Here is a 19,252-nt window from a genome sequence, read left to right on the forward strand (position 1 = left end):
CCTAGGCTGCGGAAAGCTCAGAAGAGGGTACCGGTGACCTCTTTCATAGAGACAGATGGTTGTGTGGTGCTTGGTGCTGATCCTAAGACAGAAGGTCCAGATGAGGACTGATGGACAAGCACAGCCATTAACAGAAAGGCTCAGTTCCTCCTCCACCCACAGACCCTGGGAGTGGCTTCTTCTCTCATCCTGGACACCCAACCCTGAGGCACTCAGCATGCCCGCCCCGCCCACCCACTCCCAGGGCACCATGGAGGACGGAGCATCCTACCCTCGTCCATCCCACCAGGGGAAGGTGACTGTCCTTTGCTCCCCTTAGTCCTCCCTTGGCCCCTGTGAGGACAGCCGCAGTGGACAGTGTGACTGTAGCCTGTCCTACTTGGGCCAGGCAGAGAATGTCTTTGGTGTGAGGACACCTGTGCTGGGGCCTGTTCTTTGGAGTCATGGACCTGGGCAGGGACAGCACCCCGGGAGAGCTGGGCAGGTTTCCAAAGTGATTCTCCTGAGGATCAGGGGCACTCCTGGGCTCAGTGGGCAGAAATCAGATTGCTAGGTGTCCTGGCCCAAGACTGTCCTGCGAGGACTGTCCCATGTCCTCCATGACTTTCACAGGCTCCAGGGACAACGCCACCGTTGTTCTGATTGCTCAGGAACGCAAGCTCAGGGTGGATCAAGGAGTGCAGGTGCCTGTTGGTGACCTTACCAGGTGCTGTTCCCTGGCTGGAGAGTCTCTTCCCCACTGCCCGGTGTGGGGCTGGCACCGTGCTGGTCTGTAGCAGCGTGGGCAGCCGCATCTGCCCCCCGTAGAGAGCCGCTGTCTGGTGTGGTCCTGTGCAGGAAGCAGCGTGTTGGAATAGGGACAATTGCCCTGCGTATGGGGCAAGTCCTCGGCTGACTGCTGGTCCGCATTGTGAGAGAGAAACGTAAAGTCTCTGTTGAGGGGCAGGGGTATCCGGCGCCATAGCACTGAGAGCTGCAGGGCTGGGAATTCGAGGCCACTTCATCATGGCTGTTGGGACTTCTGGCAAAGCGAGTCCTGTCCCTTCCCATTTGTTCCACAGCCCTTTACTGTAGAATGAGCGAGCAGCACCTGACACGGGCCAGGCGCTGTTGACGCCGGGAGAAACCAGCGCGCGAGCTTAACAGACGGGGCCTGGAGGGGGCATCAGACGCTGAGGGAGGCGGGATGAGAAGCAGGGTGAGGAACAGCCCTGCAGACCCAGCGCCTTCCACAGGCCCCTCTCCGTCTGGCTCACAGGGAGACGGCAGCTGGCGGGCTCCGGATCCCGGGCTGGGACAGGGCTCCGGGCAGCACAGAGGTCAGGAAGATTGTGCACCAGCTCCTGACTCTTCTGGCCGAGGTCACACAGCTGGATTCCCACTTCCTTGACCACAGGGAGGAGGTGTCCATGCTGTCCACAAGGAGGCAGAGCATGTCACCCTCCAAAGATGCAGAAGAAGGAGGTCGGGGCTCCCCACCTTCCAGCCTGCTCCAGCCAGGGACCCTGCAACCCCAGTGCAGGGGCTGCCCGGCTTCCTATGGTTCCAGGCAAGGATAGCCAGGGACGAGTCTGCGCTGGTCACCTGAAGGAGACATTTTGATATAAGGAACAGTTGCTTGCACACGAAGCTTCAGCTCTTCACCTGAAAGGGGAAGGGAGCCTGGAAGTGCTGTGCAGGTGATCTGCAGGAGCAGCCGTCCCCTGGTGCTGAGGGACAGGAGAGCCTGGAGTTATGGGAATAGGATTTGATGCGAGATGTCCTGCAGGCCTGGGAGCCTCCAAGGGGACTTGGCTAGGCAACTGGCGCAGAGGGAGCCCTGGAGGTGGAGTCAGCTCCTGAGGAGGGCCAGCCGGCTGGTGCCCTTGCTCTCAGGGGTGAGATGAGGCTGGGTCTGAGCAGGCTGGAGAAACCAGAGGTGTTGCTGGGTGGTGCTCGAGGGAGGAGCGGGGAGGCCTGGAGCCCAAGGAGAAGAAGGGCGGGGACAACCCCTCCGTCCTCCAGCCCAGGAGTGTCCTGCCAGCCGTCCCCCAGAAAGCCCTGAGCAGGGACAGTGGGCAAGTCAGACAGGGCACGGAGGAGGGCTCGGAACTCTGAGACAGCAGCTGCCCTCCTCGGGTCGTCACACCAGGGGCGTCTCATTTCCATGAAGCAGAACCCAGCGATTGCTGGCTGACACTCCTCTTGAGAGCACTTCGAGCATGCTGAGGAACTCGGGCTGCGTCCCCTTGGGACCCTGTCACTTGCACAAACATTGCTTATCCATAAATAGGACATGGACATTTGGGCCAATAGGAAGCAGCCATTCCCTCTGTCCTCGCTTCTCCACCAACTGCACCCTCACTTGCTTCCTCAGAGCGACAGCGCTGCATGACCACATGCAGCAGCCTCGGAGGTAGCCTGTGGATTGTCAGTAGCGACTATTGAAAGTCATTCAGGAAACTAAAATAGGAGGAGGGACTTCTAGTGTCCATAGCACCATGGGGAGGGTGGCTCTGGCTCACAATAAATTGTCCTGTAAAGAAGCAGAAGAAAGGAGCCAGGGATTTCTAACACAAAGAAACAATAGATGCTTGAGGAGATGGACATGTGTCCACCCTGATTTTATCATGGCACATTGTTCGGTTACCAAATTATCTCAGGGTATCCCATAAATGTGTGCAATTATTAGGTGCCAATTCAAATGCTTTTTAAAAATGTAATTGCTTTGACAAGAGTGACGATTCATCTTCAAAGAGGAAGGAAAGGTATTTCAGAAAAGGCTCAGCCACGTGGGGAAACATCAACATCTGGGAGCAGGAAGAAGTCAGCTTATTCAGGGTTCTCCAGAGGGTTCCAATTTCCTTCTTTTTATCTGTGTTGGTACCTACGTGTGCATGCATGTGTGAGAGGGACATTGATGGTGACGGTGTTTCCCCAGCAACCTGAGAGAGAGGAGGGCCAGTCTACATGTGCTGGTCACTCGCGGAGCCCAGCTCCCATATCCAGCTTGCTTCTCTCCTTCCTGCTCCTTGGGGATGAGGGCAGGGTCCAGAGTGCAGGGAGGAAGGGACCCAAAGCCCCAAGCAGGGTCCTCTCAGTCTCTGTCAGGCCCTCCACCATCCTGGGCCTGGCTTCTTCCCATGTCCATTCCATTTGAGAGAGAAGAGAGATCTCGGGTCAGCAGCACTTACACCAAATCCTGCTGGTCAGCAAGTCCCTGAGGCCAGCCCAGAACCAGGACTAGGGGCTGGACTGTGCTGTCCAGCAGGGCTGTGAGAAGGGCACTCTGGAGAGGAGGAAGTAAGTGGCAGGACAGGTGGCCAGGCCTTCCTGGGAAACACCTTCTGCCACATACGTCCATGCCCTGAGTCCCAAAGTTCTCCATGAAGATAAAGGGGATGGAGTCCCCCAACCTCCAGGATGATGAGAAGGACAGATGGGCTGGGTGTCAGCACAGACCGGGAGACACAGCGACTGAGCCCGAGGAGGGACTGCAAAGAGTCTCCCGCTGTGGGTGGGTAAAGCCGTGTGTCAGGAAGCCTCCATGGATCTGGAGTTCACTGTCCAAAGCAGAGGCAGGTTATGGGGCTTAAATGACCAGATTCAGAACCCACCCTGGCATGGCGGTCCTCCTCTGGAGAGGCTGCTGCTGCTCAGGGTCCTTTGGCCAGGTCTGCAGACAACTTTGATTGTTATGGACTGGATTTGGGCTGCTGCTGGCCTCTGCAGGGGGGAGGCCAGGGATGCTGCTCCACGTCCTGCTGTGCACAGGTCAGTATAGGAGACATCAATTGTCCAGCCCCAAATATAGATGTGGCTGAGGCCAAGAAAGCCCGGTCTGGAGCGGTGCCTGCCTGTGGTCAGAGCTGCTCCGTGGCTGGTGAAATGGTCTCCTGTGGGAGCACCGTGTGGGAGGCGACCGTGCCCCATGGCCACGAGGTTGAGAGCAGAGACATGCACTGAACACGTCTCCTGCTGGCTGAAGCTCACTAGAAATACCGGAGCTTCCCAGGAACACGGATCTATGACTGGAGGAAAATAGGCTTTCCAGTAAGATGATCCCAAAGACGCCGACGTCTGCTCCATGTCACACAGAGAGGACGTCACAGCAGACAAAAGAAGCCACCCAGCTTCCTCCCAGGCAGTCTCCTGCTCCACGCAGGGAGGTGGGAGCAGGGGCCCCAGTGGGGAGCCCCTGGGCCCTTGTGCCTCCCTGCCAGTGGTCAGCTGTGGCCACCTGCAGAAGATTAAGGCTCCTGGCACGGCTGCCTCTTTCCTTTTGACCTTCATAGAAGTTGCCACCTAACAACCTTCTCTTTGGGCCCTGCAACCCAGCAGGCACCGCAATCTCACCGCAGCACTTACAAGGTCAGCCAGGGCCAGCAAGGGCCTGGACTGGACCACACCCAGACCCAATGTACAGCCTTGTGAACTTGAGCACGCAACCTCATCTCAGGGTGCCCGTGTCTCACCCGTACAGTGGGTGTCGGAGGATCCCCTACCTCATCTGCTACCACAAGAACCAACCGAGGGGCCACACGTGGGCTCTTGCCAGGTTTCCAGAGAGCCACATCCCCGAAGCCAGACTCCACCAACACTGCCACCCCGAGGAGGCCCCAGCCAGCCTCCTCTCCACGCTGCTGGCAAGTTCTCCTGAAACGGCAAACAGCCGCAAAGACAGAGCCAAAGAAGGTTCTTCTGTGGCCTCCGCTGCCTGGATTGCGGGGCTGCCACAGCAGCACCCGGCAGCAGGCTGGCGCCTCAGGCAATAGAAACCCATCCTCTCGCCCCGCTCCCAAGGCTGAAGACTCAATCTGAGGGCAGGCAGGGTTGGTTTCTCTGAGGACCTCCTTGGTGGGGTACGGCCCCTCTCACTGTGTGCAAACCTGATGTCTCTGTGCTTTCTAACCTCTTCTCTGTAAGGACACCCGTCAGACTGAACCGGAACCCAGGGCAGTGGCCCATTTTAACTCACTCTGTTCCTAAAAGACCTTCCTCCAAGTGGAGTTGCGTCCTGAGGAACTGGGGGCCCGGGCTTCAGCATACGAACGTGGGAGGGGGGACCCGATTCAGACTGTTCTAGGGTCACTCCAGGCTCAAGTTGGCTCTCACTCCCTCTGTGGTCTCCACTGACCCCAAGGGCTGGCCTCACATCTGCAGCCTGTCTCTGCCTGCTCCCAGAGATCCTCCTGGCCCAGCATCTTCTCTATCGCACGTCTCCCTGGGCAGAAAGTTTCCTGTCCTCTATCAGAAGCCACTGAGTGCAGTGAAACCTTTTCTCAAAAAGCTCACTGGGAAGAGCGAGCCAGACTTCTCTTCTGATTAATCAGCCCAGGAGATCAGGCCCTCGTGACTGCTTAGCCCTGAGCCTCAGCTTCCCCATCTGAAAACAGGGCAATAGCACCTGTCTAGTTGGCGTGCTGTGGGGACTTAGTAAAGTGGAAATTAGTGTCCACCCGGGACGTTGCGTCATCAGCTGCTGCCGCGCTCACTGCCACCGCGTTATCAATGCTCTGTCTCAGTCCAGGATGAAGAACAACCACAAGAGGGGCCACCAGGGCCAGACCGGACACTGGCCTCCCTGGGGCTGATACTTCTGCCAAGCCTGAGGGCGAAAGAGGAATTTCCATATCCTTGCTTCTACACTTGGGAAAAAAAAAAAAAAGCAGAGAGAGAAAAATATCAGAAGAACATAAATTGTGCCATGAATATGGGTGATATTTAACTAAGATTTAAATCCATCCAGCATTTAAACCCAAATGAAGGAAATGGCATTAAATTCACATAAGTGCCGGATTATGCACACGAGTCGGAAATATTAACTCTAACTCCGTCCCAGAACAGTGTGCCTGGCCGGGCGCGGAGTACAAAGGGGGCCCAGAGCTTTCATAGATCATATCCCTTCACATTGTCAGCACTGGAAAGTGGCAGTTAATAAGTTACTGACAGGTACCGTTAGCCCTGTTCTAAGGAGACGTGGCGGACAGGTCTCCTCCGCTCCCTGGAGGGCGGCATCTGTGGGTCTGGCAGAGTCTCCTGCTCTCAGCTCCCTGTGGGGCTCAGAGACTGGGGGTGGGGGGGAAGCACAGGGGGTTCAGGGCCAGGAGTTAGAAACACAAAGGGCAGACGTGGGGGTGAACAGGCTGGACACCTGGGGTCCATCCTGAGCACTGTAGGGCAGCAGAGCTGCACTCGGATTCCCACACCATGAGTGCACTTGAGCTCCCACCACAGGGACAACAAGAGCCTGGTGCCTCTGTGAGGGCAGACGTGTCCTGTGCCTTGTTACGGTGACTGCTCTCCCACCAGTCTGCAGACACGCTGTGTGCCTGGAGTGCACACAGTGAGATTCATGTTTAAAAGTTCGCTTTCCCCCTTTCTCTCCATCCACGGCCTCCCTTCTCTCATCTGTGAAGTTCCCCAGGGCTGTCACCGATCACGACTCAGCTCAGGGGCTCCCTGGTGGCTTTTCTGAAACCTCTGTTGGGCGAAATCAGCGTCCAGACCCAGACAGGGTGCACAGTTCCGCTGGTGCACGTGGGCGAGCCCTAAGCTGCTCTGACCATGTACCCTCTCCCTTCTAGGACGGCTGGTCCTCGTCACCTGGGGAGAGGACCCTCCTCCTTAGACTTCGTCACAGCCACCTTTATGTAGAGTTCATTCCGTGTTTGTGTAAAGCCATCTCGTTCTGAGGCCAGCTCTGTGATTTCAGCCTTATCTCTTGCTGTGTGTGCAGGAGGTGAAGGGGAGAGGGCGCGGGCTGTCATGCCACTGTGTCCCACGCCGGTGCCCAAGTGTCGAACCTGCTGAGTAAAACAAGTTCACATTGAAAAAGCTAATAGTGAAATACGTTAATAAACACATGGAATATTGATGTCATTAGAGGTGAAATGCTTGTGAATTATAAATAAATAATATTCAAATTTCTTTAAAAACATGATCCAGGTGTCCCCAGGCACGTGTCCTCACCCTCCCAGGTGCACAGCTCAGAGACGCTGCTGTCCATTACCACCAAGCCTCCCTGTGCCTCCCTGACCTCCACCTCCCCTCGGGCTCTTCCCAGCCTCCCCACCCCACCAGGCCAAGCCGAGGCTGCCACTCTCCTCCCCACTCCTATGGACGTGGGTCCTGTGCTCTGTCACTCAGTAGAAAGTCCTTAGCATGAGGAGGGCAGCTCCCATCACCCCGGCCTCAGGAATGACGTGTTTTATGATGGAGACCTCTGCCCCACGCTGTGGACTCCAATCACATTCTTGGCTTGTTCGGCGTTTACAACAATTAGAATCTTGGAAGCCAGCTCCACATTGCCTCCTCTGTCTTCATGCACCTTACTCACTCAGACCTCCCTCACCTCCTAAACCCACTAATTTGGCCCATTCTATTTTTATTAGTACAGCCCTCAGAATAGGTCTATGTCTGGTGTAGCAGTCAGGATGGGCTGGTGACAAATAACCCCAACAAAGTCCCAGTTACTAGGCAGGAGGAAGGTGGAACTATCATTTGGACCCTGACCCTCGAGGCCTTGTAGGGAGGCTCAGGGAACCCCAGGCTCTGAGAATCTAGACGGATGGCCACCACCACCTTAAACACCAGGCAGGTACCGTGGTGAGGAGAAGGCGAAGCTCCTGATGGTCCCTCCTTGGACCAGCAAGGAAATGACACCTGTCACTCAACTCCCTCTTCTCTCTGTCTCCCTCCCTCTCTGTTTCTCCCTCTCCCTCCCTCTCTCCCTTCCATCTTTATTTCTTTCAAGAAGTCTGCTCCTCTGTGACGGTTCAGCCTGGGGTGGAGATGGAAGGGAAGTGACCTGGGTCAGGAGCAGGGACCGTGGCCAGGCCCCAGATTATGGACAGCCTCGTGCACGTGCTTTGCAACCCGACTGAAATCCTTCTGCTTTGGGCAGAGACTGAGGGTGGCAAACTCCTGCACCTCACAGTGGAGCTGGCCCACCTTCTCTGAGGCATCGGTCACCACCCGGAGGCTGAGCTCCTGGCCCCCTTGCATGTGGAGTCCATGCCTGGTGCCCAGATGAAAGGCCTTCACAGGAAATGCTTTCTGTGATGTTGGAACAACCCAGTAATCGCTGCTCTGCTTTTCATCATGTCCCTTTAAGTGCCATCCTTTAAAAAATGGAACCCAGAAGGCATTTGGGCAGAAGGACGTGGCAGGACGGGGCAGACGGGCCGAGGCTGACCTGGGCCTGGTGCTTCTTTGCCTCTTCCCAGCATGTGGAGAAGGGACGTCACGTCTCAGGCCTCCGGTTCCTGGTCTGTGAGATGCCCATGGTGATGGCACCTGTGTCCTGGGCCCCATGAGCATCAGGAGGGAGGATGCCCGGAACCCTGTCCTCTGCCAGGTGCTCCACACCTGGGTCTCCTCAGGGTCTCGCTGACTCTTCCCGTCCCGCTCCTCGCTTGGCCAGCCAGCCTGGGACGGATGCTCTCCTGGCTCCTCGGCCCAGCCCCCTCCCTCTCTAGGTTAGCTCCTGGGGCCGCCAAAAACCCTGACCTTGTCATTCCAAGGCCAAAGGCAGACATGGCTTTCCCAGGGTCGGGGTGGTGGTGTCTGTCTCTGCTCCCTGTGGGGCTCCAGGGTTCCCCAGCTTCTTCCCTAGACCCTCCCTCCACCTTCCAGCTGGCCAGAGACATCCTGCCAGGGCTACAGCACCCCCTCTGCAGCTGGCACCAAATCTTTCCCCCCAGGAGCAGCTGCGTGATGATTAGGGCCACCCCAATACTCCAAGGAGTCCCCATCTCAAGATCCTGAACCTTGCACAGCAGCCAGGGCATGGAGCAGCCTCTGCGCCCACTGAGGGGACTAAAGAAGCAGCAGGGCACATGTGGCTCAGCCCACTGAGGAGGGACACCCCAGCATTGGGGACCACCTGGATGAGCCCTGGGGACCTCGAGTGGATAAGCCAGACCCAGGGCAGACACCACAGGGTCTCACCCACCCACTCACTCTCACACGTGGAGTCTGCTTCACAGTCAACCTCGTGAAGCAGAGGGTACAAATGAGGCTGCCAGGGCTGGGCAGAGGGGAGTGGGCGCCTGGGTCAGGCACAGACTCCAACTACATGGCATTATGGGGACCCAATGGTCTAGCAGGTACCACAGGGTGGTGGTCCTTAACAACACCGTATTGTGTGCCTGAAGTTCCCCAAGAGAGTAGGTAATAAATGTCCTCACACACACACCCAGAGGTGGCTGTAAGGTGGTGGTGTGAATTAGCTGGGTTGTGACATCATTTCATGGTCATCTCTTTACCAGGATATCAGGTCGTACCCTTTACATACATGTGATGTTGGATGATTTCATTTGCCAATTGCTCATTTGCCAGTGGAGCTGAGGATAGAAGGTCCTTAGCTGGTCACATCCACAATGGCCCACACAACATCCTCGTGACAGCGTCTGCCACATACTGCCAAAAGCAGCAGTCTGTGCCTGTCCTGCACAGGAACTTGCTCCTCCCAGGGAAGTCTCCGACAGCCCCTTGCCCGCCCGTGCTCTGGGCCACAGGTCCTGCGGAGGCTCACTGGCCCCCGCTGTCTCTCCCCATGCCCTCCCAGGTCTCTGACAGGTGTGACTACGTCTTCGTCAACGGGAAGGAGATGAAAGGCAAGGTAAACGCGGTAGTCAGCTTCACCTACCAGCACCTGAGCAGTCCTCTGGAGGTGACCGTGTGGGTGCCCCGGCTCCCGCTGCAGATCGAGGTCTCAGACACTGAGCTCAACCAGATCAAGGGCTGGAGAGTCCCCATCGTCTCCAACAAAAGGTGTGTGAGTGAGTGAGTGCGTGTGCATGTGTGTGTGTCTGTGTGTAAGTGTACCTGTGTGTGTAACTATGTGTATGCCTGTGCGTGTGCCTCTGTGTGTGTGCATGTGCCTCTGTATGTGCCTCTGTATGTGTGTGCATGTGTGTGTGCGCGTGTGCTGGTGTGTGGGTCTGCCTCTGTATGTGTGTGCATGTGCATGTGCCTGTGTGTATGTGCCTGTGTGTGTGTGCATGTGCCTCTGTGTATGTGCCTGTGTATGCCTGTGTGTGTGTTCATGTGCCTATGTGTGCACCTATGTGTGTGTGCCTGTGTATGCCTGTGTGTGTGTTCATGTGCCTATGTGTGCACCTATGTGTGTGTACCTGTGTGCGTGTGTGTGCCTGTGTGTGTGTGTGCATGTGCCTCTGTGTATGTGCCTGTGTATGCCTGTGTGTGTGCATGTGCCTGTGTGTGCACCTATGTGTGTGTGCCTGTGTGTGTGTGCCTGTGTGTGTATGCCTCTCTGTGTGTGTGTGTGTGTGTGTGTGTGTATGCCTGGGTGAGAGACAGACTCCCTAATACAGACCCATGTTGAGTGCGATTAGGCTCAGAGGGAAAGGGCAGGGGAAGCTCAGTGCAGCAGGACAGGACCCAAGGCCCCGTGTGGTATGTCCAGGACAGGGCTGCCAGTCTCTGCTCCTGTTGGCTTCGCCTGCCACTGGATGCCCCACCTGCCACTGTACGTCCCACCTGCCACTGGGCGCCCCACCTGCAGGAACCTCTGAGCCTGCTTGCCACCCAGGCCATCCCAATGGCCCAGTCTCAGTATCACCCTGTGTGCGCCTGAGCCTCACAGCCAGCGGTGAACCCCTCAAGGGTGGGGTGGGGATCACATTTGCAGCCATAAGCAGTTGGCCCCCAGTAAGTATCCGATGGACTGACTGGCTCTCTGACAGGCCAGCTCGGGACAGTGAGGAGGAGGAGGACGAGGAGAGGCGGGGCCGCGGCTGCACCCTGCAGTACCAGCATGCCATGGTGCGCGTCCTGACGCAGTTTGTAGCCGAGGCGGCCAGCCCTGGGGGCCACCTGGCCTACCTGCTGGGCTCAGACTGGCAAGTGGACATCACGGAGCTCATAAGCGGCTTCATGCAGGTGGAGGAGCCCAGGATCGCCAAGCTGCAGGGAGGGCTGGTCCTGGCCGGGCAGGAGCTGGGGATGACCACCATTCAGGTAGGACATCCCCAGAGGCAAGGGCTTCTGTGTCCCTGCCTCAGCAAATTCCTCAGAGCAAACTCCATTCTGGGGGTGACCTTAATGACATGGACAAGCAAGGACTCCGTGGGTCACACTGGCCTTGGATCTTGGGAAATACTCTTTGGTCTGAGTGGCCCTCCCCTGAGCACCTGCCAGGCCCACGTTGGCCTCCACCCTCTACCTCCCGACATCCCCGCCTAAGCTTCATGTTTCTCCATGACGTTTTTCCCACCTTGGCCAAGTCCCACCTCTGACCCGATGGCACCTGAACATCCCAGGGGTGTGGGGATGGCAGGGGGCTATCACGCCATTGGCCTTGTGGGCAGGTGCCCGCTGCAGGGAATGGGGCACAGAGAGGCCCACGGGCATTGCTGGTGGTTTAAACAGTGCAGCGTCATGGTTGTGCAGGGTAGGGGTCCACACTGACAAAATCACACATGTGCACATTGATTCCTGTCCGCCTCTCCGGCCCTGCCCGCCCTTCCTCCCTCCTCTACCCCGTGACCTTCCTTGTGCTCCTCTATCTGTCTGTTTTCACTGGTGCTTTCCACAGATCCAGGAAGGTGCGACCCCTGTGGTATACTTACAAGTGCACGTAACAAGATTTTGTTGAGCTCGCACCATTTGTCCTCCCCTCCTCTCCTCCTTCCTCCCTCTTCTGCACTGGCCTCCCTGTGGATTTAGGATGTCCGATCCCTCCACGCAGCCATCCTTTATTTGCTCTTTATTTTTAAGTTTATTTTGGGTTTGCAGCATTGGGGATTAAGCCCAGGACCTCGTAGCCCAGTGGAGGAGCACTGGCCTACTAAGTTCTGAGTCCTTGGTTCAAGCCCCAGTGGCTCTGGGGGGTTTGGAAGAAACGTTTGTACAAGTGGCCGGGGCGGGAGGCCATGCCGGGAGGCTTCTGCAGGTTTGGTCATTTACCCCCCAGCTGGGAACAAAGGATGAGTTCATCCCCTAACAGTGCCCCGTGTAGGAGAGGGGAGCACCCCAGGCAATCTGAGGCTTCCAAATCAGCGCTGCCCGGGGATACCCTGGAGCTGCAGCGGTACTGGAACATGGAACATTTGAGACTCAACCACTCTGCAAAATGGACTGGTAAAGAGATCAGTTTATCCAAGGAGGTAATCACAAGGGTGGGTTTCTGAGGGTACAAGACTTCCCCCGGTTCAGTCCGCATGTCACACAGCAGAGTATGTGCCTATACACTTTGGGCACCCTGCCACTCTTTCAGCCATCTCTGGTTCACTCCTAGACCTTAATGTGGTGCGGATGCTGTGGAACTCAGTGCCATTCTGTGTGTAGTTCAGGGAACACAGAGAAGGACGGGTCCTCCCATGTGCAGTTCACACCCAGCTGATCACCGTCGGTTGAATCTGATACAGCTGGGAGCTGTAGATGGGTTTGGACTGTGGACTGAGAGTCACATGCACAAGAATCTCTAGAAAGTGCCATCAGCAAGGGCAAGCAGGCCAGGTGTGCTTGTTGAAACAGTGGGGAGCTTAGGGTTGGTCAGACAACAGGGAGCACAGAGGACTGTGGCAGGGGACGTCAGGAGGAGCTGCCGGCCCAGAGCCACCTTCCAATGCAGTTTTTCCAGGAACCAGAAATCTCCCTTTTATATAAAACCTTCTGGGTTTAAAAAATAATAATAACGGCCACTAATCCCACCGTCAAGTATGACTTATGTCAGACAAACGTCTTCCCCGTGGCAAGAGCTTCCAACTCCCACCAAAGACAAAGGTCTTGAAAGATCTGACCACTGATCGCTGATGCCTGGAAACTGGATCAAGAGATTTGTTCTAGAAGAAGGCCCCGTGGGAGAGGCCCATCTCCTAATCCTCGTTCTCCTGTCCTGGTTCCCACCCTTTGTGGAGCATCCTTGTGCCAGGGGACAAGTCCCTGGGACCACATGGAGCCCTTTCTGACGATGCTGCTTCTGCCCTTTAGATCCTGTCCCCACTGTCGGATGCCATCCTGGCTGAAAAGACCATCACCGTGCTGGATGAGAAGGTGACCATCACAGACCTGGGGGTGCAGCTGGTGACAGGATTGTCACTGTCCCTGCAGCTCAGCCCTGGGAGCAACAGAGCCATCTTTGCCACCGCGGTGGCTCAGGAACTTTTGCAGAGGCCCAAACAGGTGAGCAGGTATCAGGCTCCTCCCAGGTCAGGTGGGTTTTGCACCAGGTGGACACCTGGCCAAACAGTTCATGTCCACTGCAGGAGGGCTTCCCGGAAGAGGAGGACACACATCAGGTGGATGCTCCCCCTGGGGCCCCCCCAGCTCCCTCTAACCAAGGCAGAAAAGATTTCAGCAGGTGAAACTAAGAGCCACCAGGACACAAAAGCAAACGGGGAGCCCTTGGTCCACCTGCGTCACAGTGTCACCTGCTGTCTCACATGCCCATTCCTGCTCCGTCCAAACAGTCCTGACTGGACATGGTGGGACCTCTCCAGCCGTGGAGGGACAGGGGCAGGGGCAGCCTTGGGAATCACCACAGTCTGCACCAAGGCCCTGCACAGAGCCAGGCACCAGGTCTGGGGATTGGGAAGGAGACAGGGGTTGTGCTCCCAGTTAGTTGTTTAGCTCCAGGAGAAGGGGACAAGCGAGATGGCACCCTTGGTGATTTTCTTCCTTGTGTGATAACAGGGTGTGGGCTGTGTGTTTGTTGTCTGAGTGAACGAACGTGTGTGTTTGTGTATGTGTGTCTATGTGTGTCGAGTGTGTTGGGTGTGCTGTGTGTTGTGAAGGCACCTTATGTTTGCATGTGGTTGTGTGTGAGCTGAGGGTGTGTGTGGCTATGTGTGCATGCTGATGGTTGTGTATGGCTATGTGTGCGAGCTGAGGGTTGTGTGTGGCTATGTGTGTGAGCTGAGGGTGTGTGTGGCTATGTGTGCATGCTGATGGTTGTGTATGGCTATGTGTGCGAGCTGAGGGTTGTGTGTGGCTATGTGTGTGAGCTGAGGGTGTGTGTGGCTATGTGTGCATGCTGAGGGTTGTGTGTGGCTATGTGTGTGAGCTGAGGGTGTGTGTGGCTATGTGTGTGTGAGCTGAGGGTTGTGTGTGGCTATGGTACGAGCTGAGGGTGTGTGTGGCTGTGTGTGCATGCTGATGGTTGTGTATGGCTATGTGTGCGAGCTGAGGGTTGTGTGTGGCTATGTGTGTGAGCTGAGGGTGTGTGTGGCTATGTGTGCATGCTGATGGTTGTGTATGGCTATGTGTGCGAGCTGAGGGTTGTGTGTGGCTATGTGTGTGAGCTGAGGGTGTGTGTGGCTATGTGTGCGTGCTGAGGGTTGTGTGTGGCTATGTGTGTGAGCTGAGGCTGTGTGGCTGTGTGTGTGAGCTGAGGGTGTGTGTGGCTGTTTGTGTGAGCTGAGGGTGTGAGTGGCTGTGTGTGCATGCTGAGGGTGTGTGTGTGGCTGTGTGTGTGCTGAGGGTGTGTGTGGCTGTGTGTGTGAGCTGAGGGTGTGTGTGGCTGTTTGTGTGAGTTGAGGGTGTGTGTGGCTGTGTGTACATGCTGAGGGTGTGTGTGTGGCTGTGTGTGTGCTGAGGGTGTGTGTGGCTGTGTGTGTGAGCTGAGGGTGTGTGTGGCTGTGTGTGCGTGCTGAGGGTTGTGTGTGGCTGTGTGTGTGAGCTGAAGGTGTGTGACTGTGTGTGTGAGCTGAGGGTTATGTGTGGCTGTGTGTGTGTGCTGAGGGTGTGTGTGTGGCTGTGTGTGTGAGCTGAGGGGTGTGTGTGGCTGTGTGTGTGAGCTGAGGGTTGTGTGTGGCTGTGTGTGCGTGCTGAGTGTGTGTGTGGCTGTGTGTGCGAGCTGAGGGTGTGTGTGGCTGTGTATGTGAGCTGAGGGTGTGTGTGGCTGTGTGTGTGAGCTGAGCGTTGTGTGTGGCTGTGTGTGTGAGCTGAGGGGTGTGTGTGGCTGTATGTGTGTGCTGAGGGTTGTGTGTGGCTGTGTGTGTGAGCTGAGGGTGTGTGTGGCTGTGTGTGCGTGCTGAGGGTGTGTGTGTCTGTGTGTGCGTGCTGAGGGTGTGTGTGGCTGTGTGTGTGAGCTGAGGCTTGTGTGTGGCTGTGTGTGTGAGCTGAGGGGTGTGTGTGGCTGTGTGCTGACACAAGGGTTTCCACAGAGGGCTGTTTATGGGCCTTGCAAGTGGAACAAGCTCCCTCCTTGTTCAGAAATGGACCCTTATCATTTCCTAGAGGCACTCGCAGGTGGTTAGCTCTCTCTATGCCCAAGGCAAGGAGGGATGACCTCAGGATCCAGGATCCATCCTGATTGTCCCCAAGTCAAGCTTCTCTCCCTGATTCTAGAAGCGCTCCCCCTGCTCGGCTTTAGTCTGGTGGCTCACCTTAATGCAATGTAAACATAACAGAATGAATATCTTCCACTTACACAGGCCACCCTCGTAAGCCCTCCCACTAACCAGTGACAACCTCTGACAACCCATTGACTTTGTTGTGCAGGAGTGAGCAGCCACCAGCCCATCTTCCCTCCAACGTTCCAGGGAAGCATACCTTGGTGCACAATGCTGCATGCCAGCCGGGTGCCATTTTGTTGTTTTGTTTTGATTGTGAGTCTTTGTGGGTATGAATCCTAGGTGCCCTGGCTACCTCTGACCTCTTGCTACACCACTCCAGAGGTTTCCTCTGCTCCGTAGCACCCCTTCGGCTGCTGTTTCCCTTTACTGGGACCCGCCAGCGAGCTTTCCAGAGCTTTCCAGCCCATTCTGATTCACCTGTTTTACTCAACAGGAAGCGGCCATCAGTTGCTGGGTCCAGTTCAGTGATGGCTCAGTCACACCCTTGGATATCTATGATGGGAAGGACTTCTCCTTGCTGGCCACGTCCTTGGATGAAAAGGTGGTCTCCATCCACCAAGACCCCAGGTTCAAGTGGCCGATAATCGCTGCGGAATCGGAAGGACAAGGAGCGCTGGTCAAGGTGGAGATGGTCATTAGTGAGTCATGCCAGAAATCCAAGCGAAAGAGTGTGCTCGCTGTGGGAACGGCAAACATCAAAGTTAAGTTTGGCCAGAACGATGCTAACCCCAATGTCAGCGATGGCCGACCCATGGGGACAGGGGTCCACCTGGAAAGTGACGTTGGGGATCGGAGGTCCAAAGCACCCCTGCAGGAATGGGGGAGCCCTGAAGGCCAGTACCTGGGCAGCTCTTCCATGGGACTCATGGAGGGAAGAGGAAGCACCACCGAGAGGTCCACCTTCCAGAAGAAGGACAGCCAGGGAAGCCCACCAGATGGTGACAGCCGCCTGCAGACCATCCCTGTGGATATCACCAGTTTCCCAGACGCGGCCGACCTCCCCCGAAGCAATGTGGAGACGGAGGAGAATGACCCGGCTCAGGCATCCAAAGGGCTGAGCGACCTGGAGATCGGGATGTATGCCTTGCTGGGCGTCTTCTGCCTGGCCATCCTGGTCTTCCTAATCAACTGTGTGGCCTTTGCGCTGAAGTACAGGCACAAACAAGTGCCCTTCGAGGAGCAGGAGGGCATGAGCCACGCCCACGACTGGGTGGGGCTGAGCAACCGGGCAGAGCTGCTGGAGAACCACATGAACTTTGCATCCTCCCAGGATGAGCAGATCACTGCCGTGGACCGGGAGCTGGACGTGGAGGAGAGCAAGTACCTCCTGGGCACGCGCTCCCACAAAAGCATCAATGGGCAGCTGCTCACACCCACGGGAGTGGTGCTCACGGCCGGGAAAGACCAGAAAAGTGAGCCCCCAACGTCCCCTACCTCGAAAAGGAAAAGAGTGACCTTTACCACCTTCACTGCCCTCTCCCCCGATGACGGGTGCCCCGCGGGGAGCTCCACCGTGATGAGCAGGGAGGACGACATCAAGTGGGTCTGTCAGGACCTGGACCCCGAGGGCTGCAAGGAGCTGCAGGAGTACGTGGAGAGGCTCCATGAAGACGTGTGAGCCGGCCTGATGCTTGTGCATCCACCTTGCAGCCTTGAATGAGGGCACCCGGAAGAAGGGAGGGGGCAGGACAGGAGAAGGTTGGCACCGTCCAGAAAATGCCCCGGTTGGCTGGGGAGGCCCGGCCAGTCTCGAGGCTCACGTCCTGGCCCACCAGGTCTTGCTCAGGGGAAGGTTCTTTAAACTTAGAGCAAAAAGGACTATGAATCACGGAGCTTCTGAGCATTTCCAGCAAAAAACCAGTGTCTCTGTTTAATGGAAGCAATTTGGATTTCGTAAAATTCCACATGACGGACAGCAGAAGTAAAGCCAGGTTCAGGTTGCACGTGCCCAAATCAATGGGAGAAGTGTGCGCTCCCACGGGTGCAGCTGCCTGGCTGTGAGCATGACCATGGGCACCAGCGAGTGTCCGGCAGCTACGGCAGGCACGGCTGTGAGTGGCCACCTCCCAAGGGCCAGGTTGAAGCTGCCTGGGTTATCGACAGACCCAGGCAGGTGCTGACGAGGACAGAAAGGCAAACAGAGGTTTATAGGCCACAGATAACTTTGTAACAACTCGCCAAGACAAACACCACCGCTCTTCCCAGCACTCCAGAGCCATCCTTGTTGGGTAAACTGAGGACACTGGACACAGAATTTCAGGGTCGAGAAACCAGGCTCTCTCCACAAGTCTGTTCTGTAGATCTTGCTCCTCACTGCTTCTCCACCTTCAGAAGCTGCTGGTCACCTGCATCTGGGGTAGGGGTGGGCAGATTCCAGCATGTGCTCAGTCCCCTCCCTGGGGTTTTGTGTCAACTCCAGGTGGACGTTCGGCAGAGCAGCCCGGGACATGCTTCACCTGGGGGAGCCTGGTCCCTGGGGAGTGGGCAATGAATCCAGTGAATTCAACACCAAAGGAGGTGGGTTCCTCTCGCTGCTTAGCTAGAAAGAAGAGGGGACCCTTCTGTGATGGGCCCATGCTGTTCACCTTGGTCTTCCACCAGCCACTTGCCATCAGGCCATTAATAGAGCTCTGGGGTCCGAGTGTCATAAGCAGGGTGTGCAGAGCAGGACCAGCTGTGAGAGGAGGCAGCAGGCAGGTGGGCCTGCATGGGCCTGGTCAGCCCGCGGGCTTCCTCCCCAGGAGAGGCAGAGGGAGGCCTGGCGTGCAGGGGAGGAGGAGGCGGCACTAGGTCGTGGTCCTCCAGGTGGCCCTGGGAGGCTTACCCTTGCTTAATGTCCAAAGGGCTCTGGGAAGACCCTCAGATAAAAGACCTGTGAGGGTGGAGTGAGCCTCACCCGATCTCACATGGAGACAGAATGGCAGGCTGGATGCACCCAGCGGGGCAGGACCTGAGAAGGTGGAGGGGAGGTGGCAGCGGAGGCCATAGAGCAGAGACATAGAGCAGAGGCTGTGGAGCCAGCTCTCGCTCTCTGTGTTTTCAACTGTGCGATTTCCTCTCTCTCTCTCTCTCTCTCTCTCTCTCTCTCTCTCTCTCTCTGTTCTTCAGCTCTTTTTCAAACTCTCTTGCTGGTCCTCTGCACTCTCTTCTTCCTCTCCTCCTGCTGCTTTCCTCTATGGGTCTCTATTTCCTTCCTCTCCTCCGCCTCCTCTTTTTCTCTCTCCCTGCCACGTAGTCGAACTCCCATGGTGTGACACATGTGTCGGTCCCAGCAGGCCACCCTTCCAGCCCTGGCACTCTCCCTCCAACCGTGGTGCTAACAGCTCTGACACTGGGATCCCTGCAGCCAGTACGTCACATGCTCCTGTCCCCAGTTTTCTCACCTTGTTTAGTTGGGTGACTCACCGTCACCTCTTTCCCATGACAGTCCTTTGCTTTCTGCCCCTGCTCCTGTTTCTCGCCATTCTTCCCCTGAGACGTTCCGTTGACTCCCGCAGCCACTGCCCACTCCCAAGTCCATCTCTGTGTAGAATGTATTGTAGATTGTAAGAATGTAATATATATTTATAAACTTGCCTACTGTAAATATAAAACGTGCATTCAGCAGCGTCATGGCTGATCTTTGTCTCCCTGCGTGCTGACCCCTCCCAGGGGCTGGCATCGGTTGCAAATGGCTCTCCGGGTGCAGTGGCTTTTGGTAAATGAAAATGCAGATTTGAGGATCCAGCACAATCCAATTACACCCTGACATCGTGTAATGCTGCTGTCTGCATGGAGGGGATGTTGACATCTGATGACAAACTGCATTGTGTGCTAAGCATCTCTCCTCCAGGACCGGAAAGGATTTGCAAATAAATCACACGTGTAATTCCCTCCTAAAAGCAAGCTGAGCGATGGATGGTGGAAAGCCGGAGCTGTTCAGGATCCACAGCGCAGCCTTGCTCCGA

General features: G+C 56.4%; 1 protein-coding gene across 1 annotated transcript in view; it reads left to right on the forward strand.

The window, feature by feature from the left end:
• Positions 1-18,877, forward strand: part of Tmem132d (transmembrane protein 132D) — a 506,271-nt gene extending 487,394 nt beyond the window's left edge. Inside the window, exons 6-9 of the mRNA XM_046445929.2 lie at positions 9,551-9,756; positions 10,692-10,965; positions 12,940-13,131; positions 15,739-18,877. Coding sequence (XP_046301885.1) covers positions 9,551-9,756; positions 10,692-10,965; positions 12,940-13,131; positions 15,739-16,923 — 1,857 coding nt within the window. The 3' untranslated portion in view covers positions 16,924-18,877. The remainder of the gene's footprint in view (positions 1-9,550; positions 9,757-10,691; positions 10,966-12,939; positions 13,132-15,738) is intronic.
• Positions 18,878-19,252: the final 375 nt, after the last annotated feature.

The sequence above is a fragment of the Marmota monax genome, unplaced genomic scaffold (assembly GCF_021218885.2).
Source record: "Marmota monax isolate L192 unplaced genomic scaffold, Marmota_monax_Labrador192_F-V1.1 WCK01_AAM20220418_F8-fsc00200, whole genome shotgun sequence".
Lineage (NCBI taxonomy): Eukaryota > Metazoa > Chordata > Mammalia > Rodentia > Sciuridae > Marmota > Marmota monax.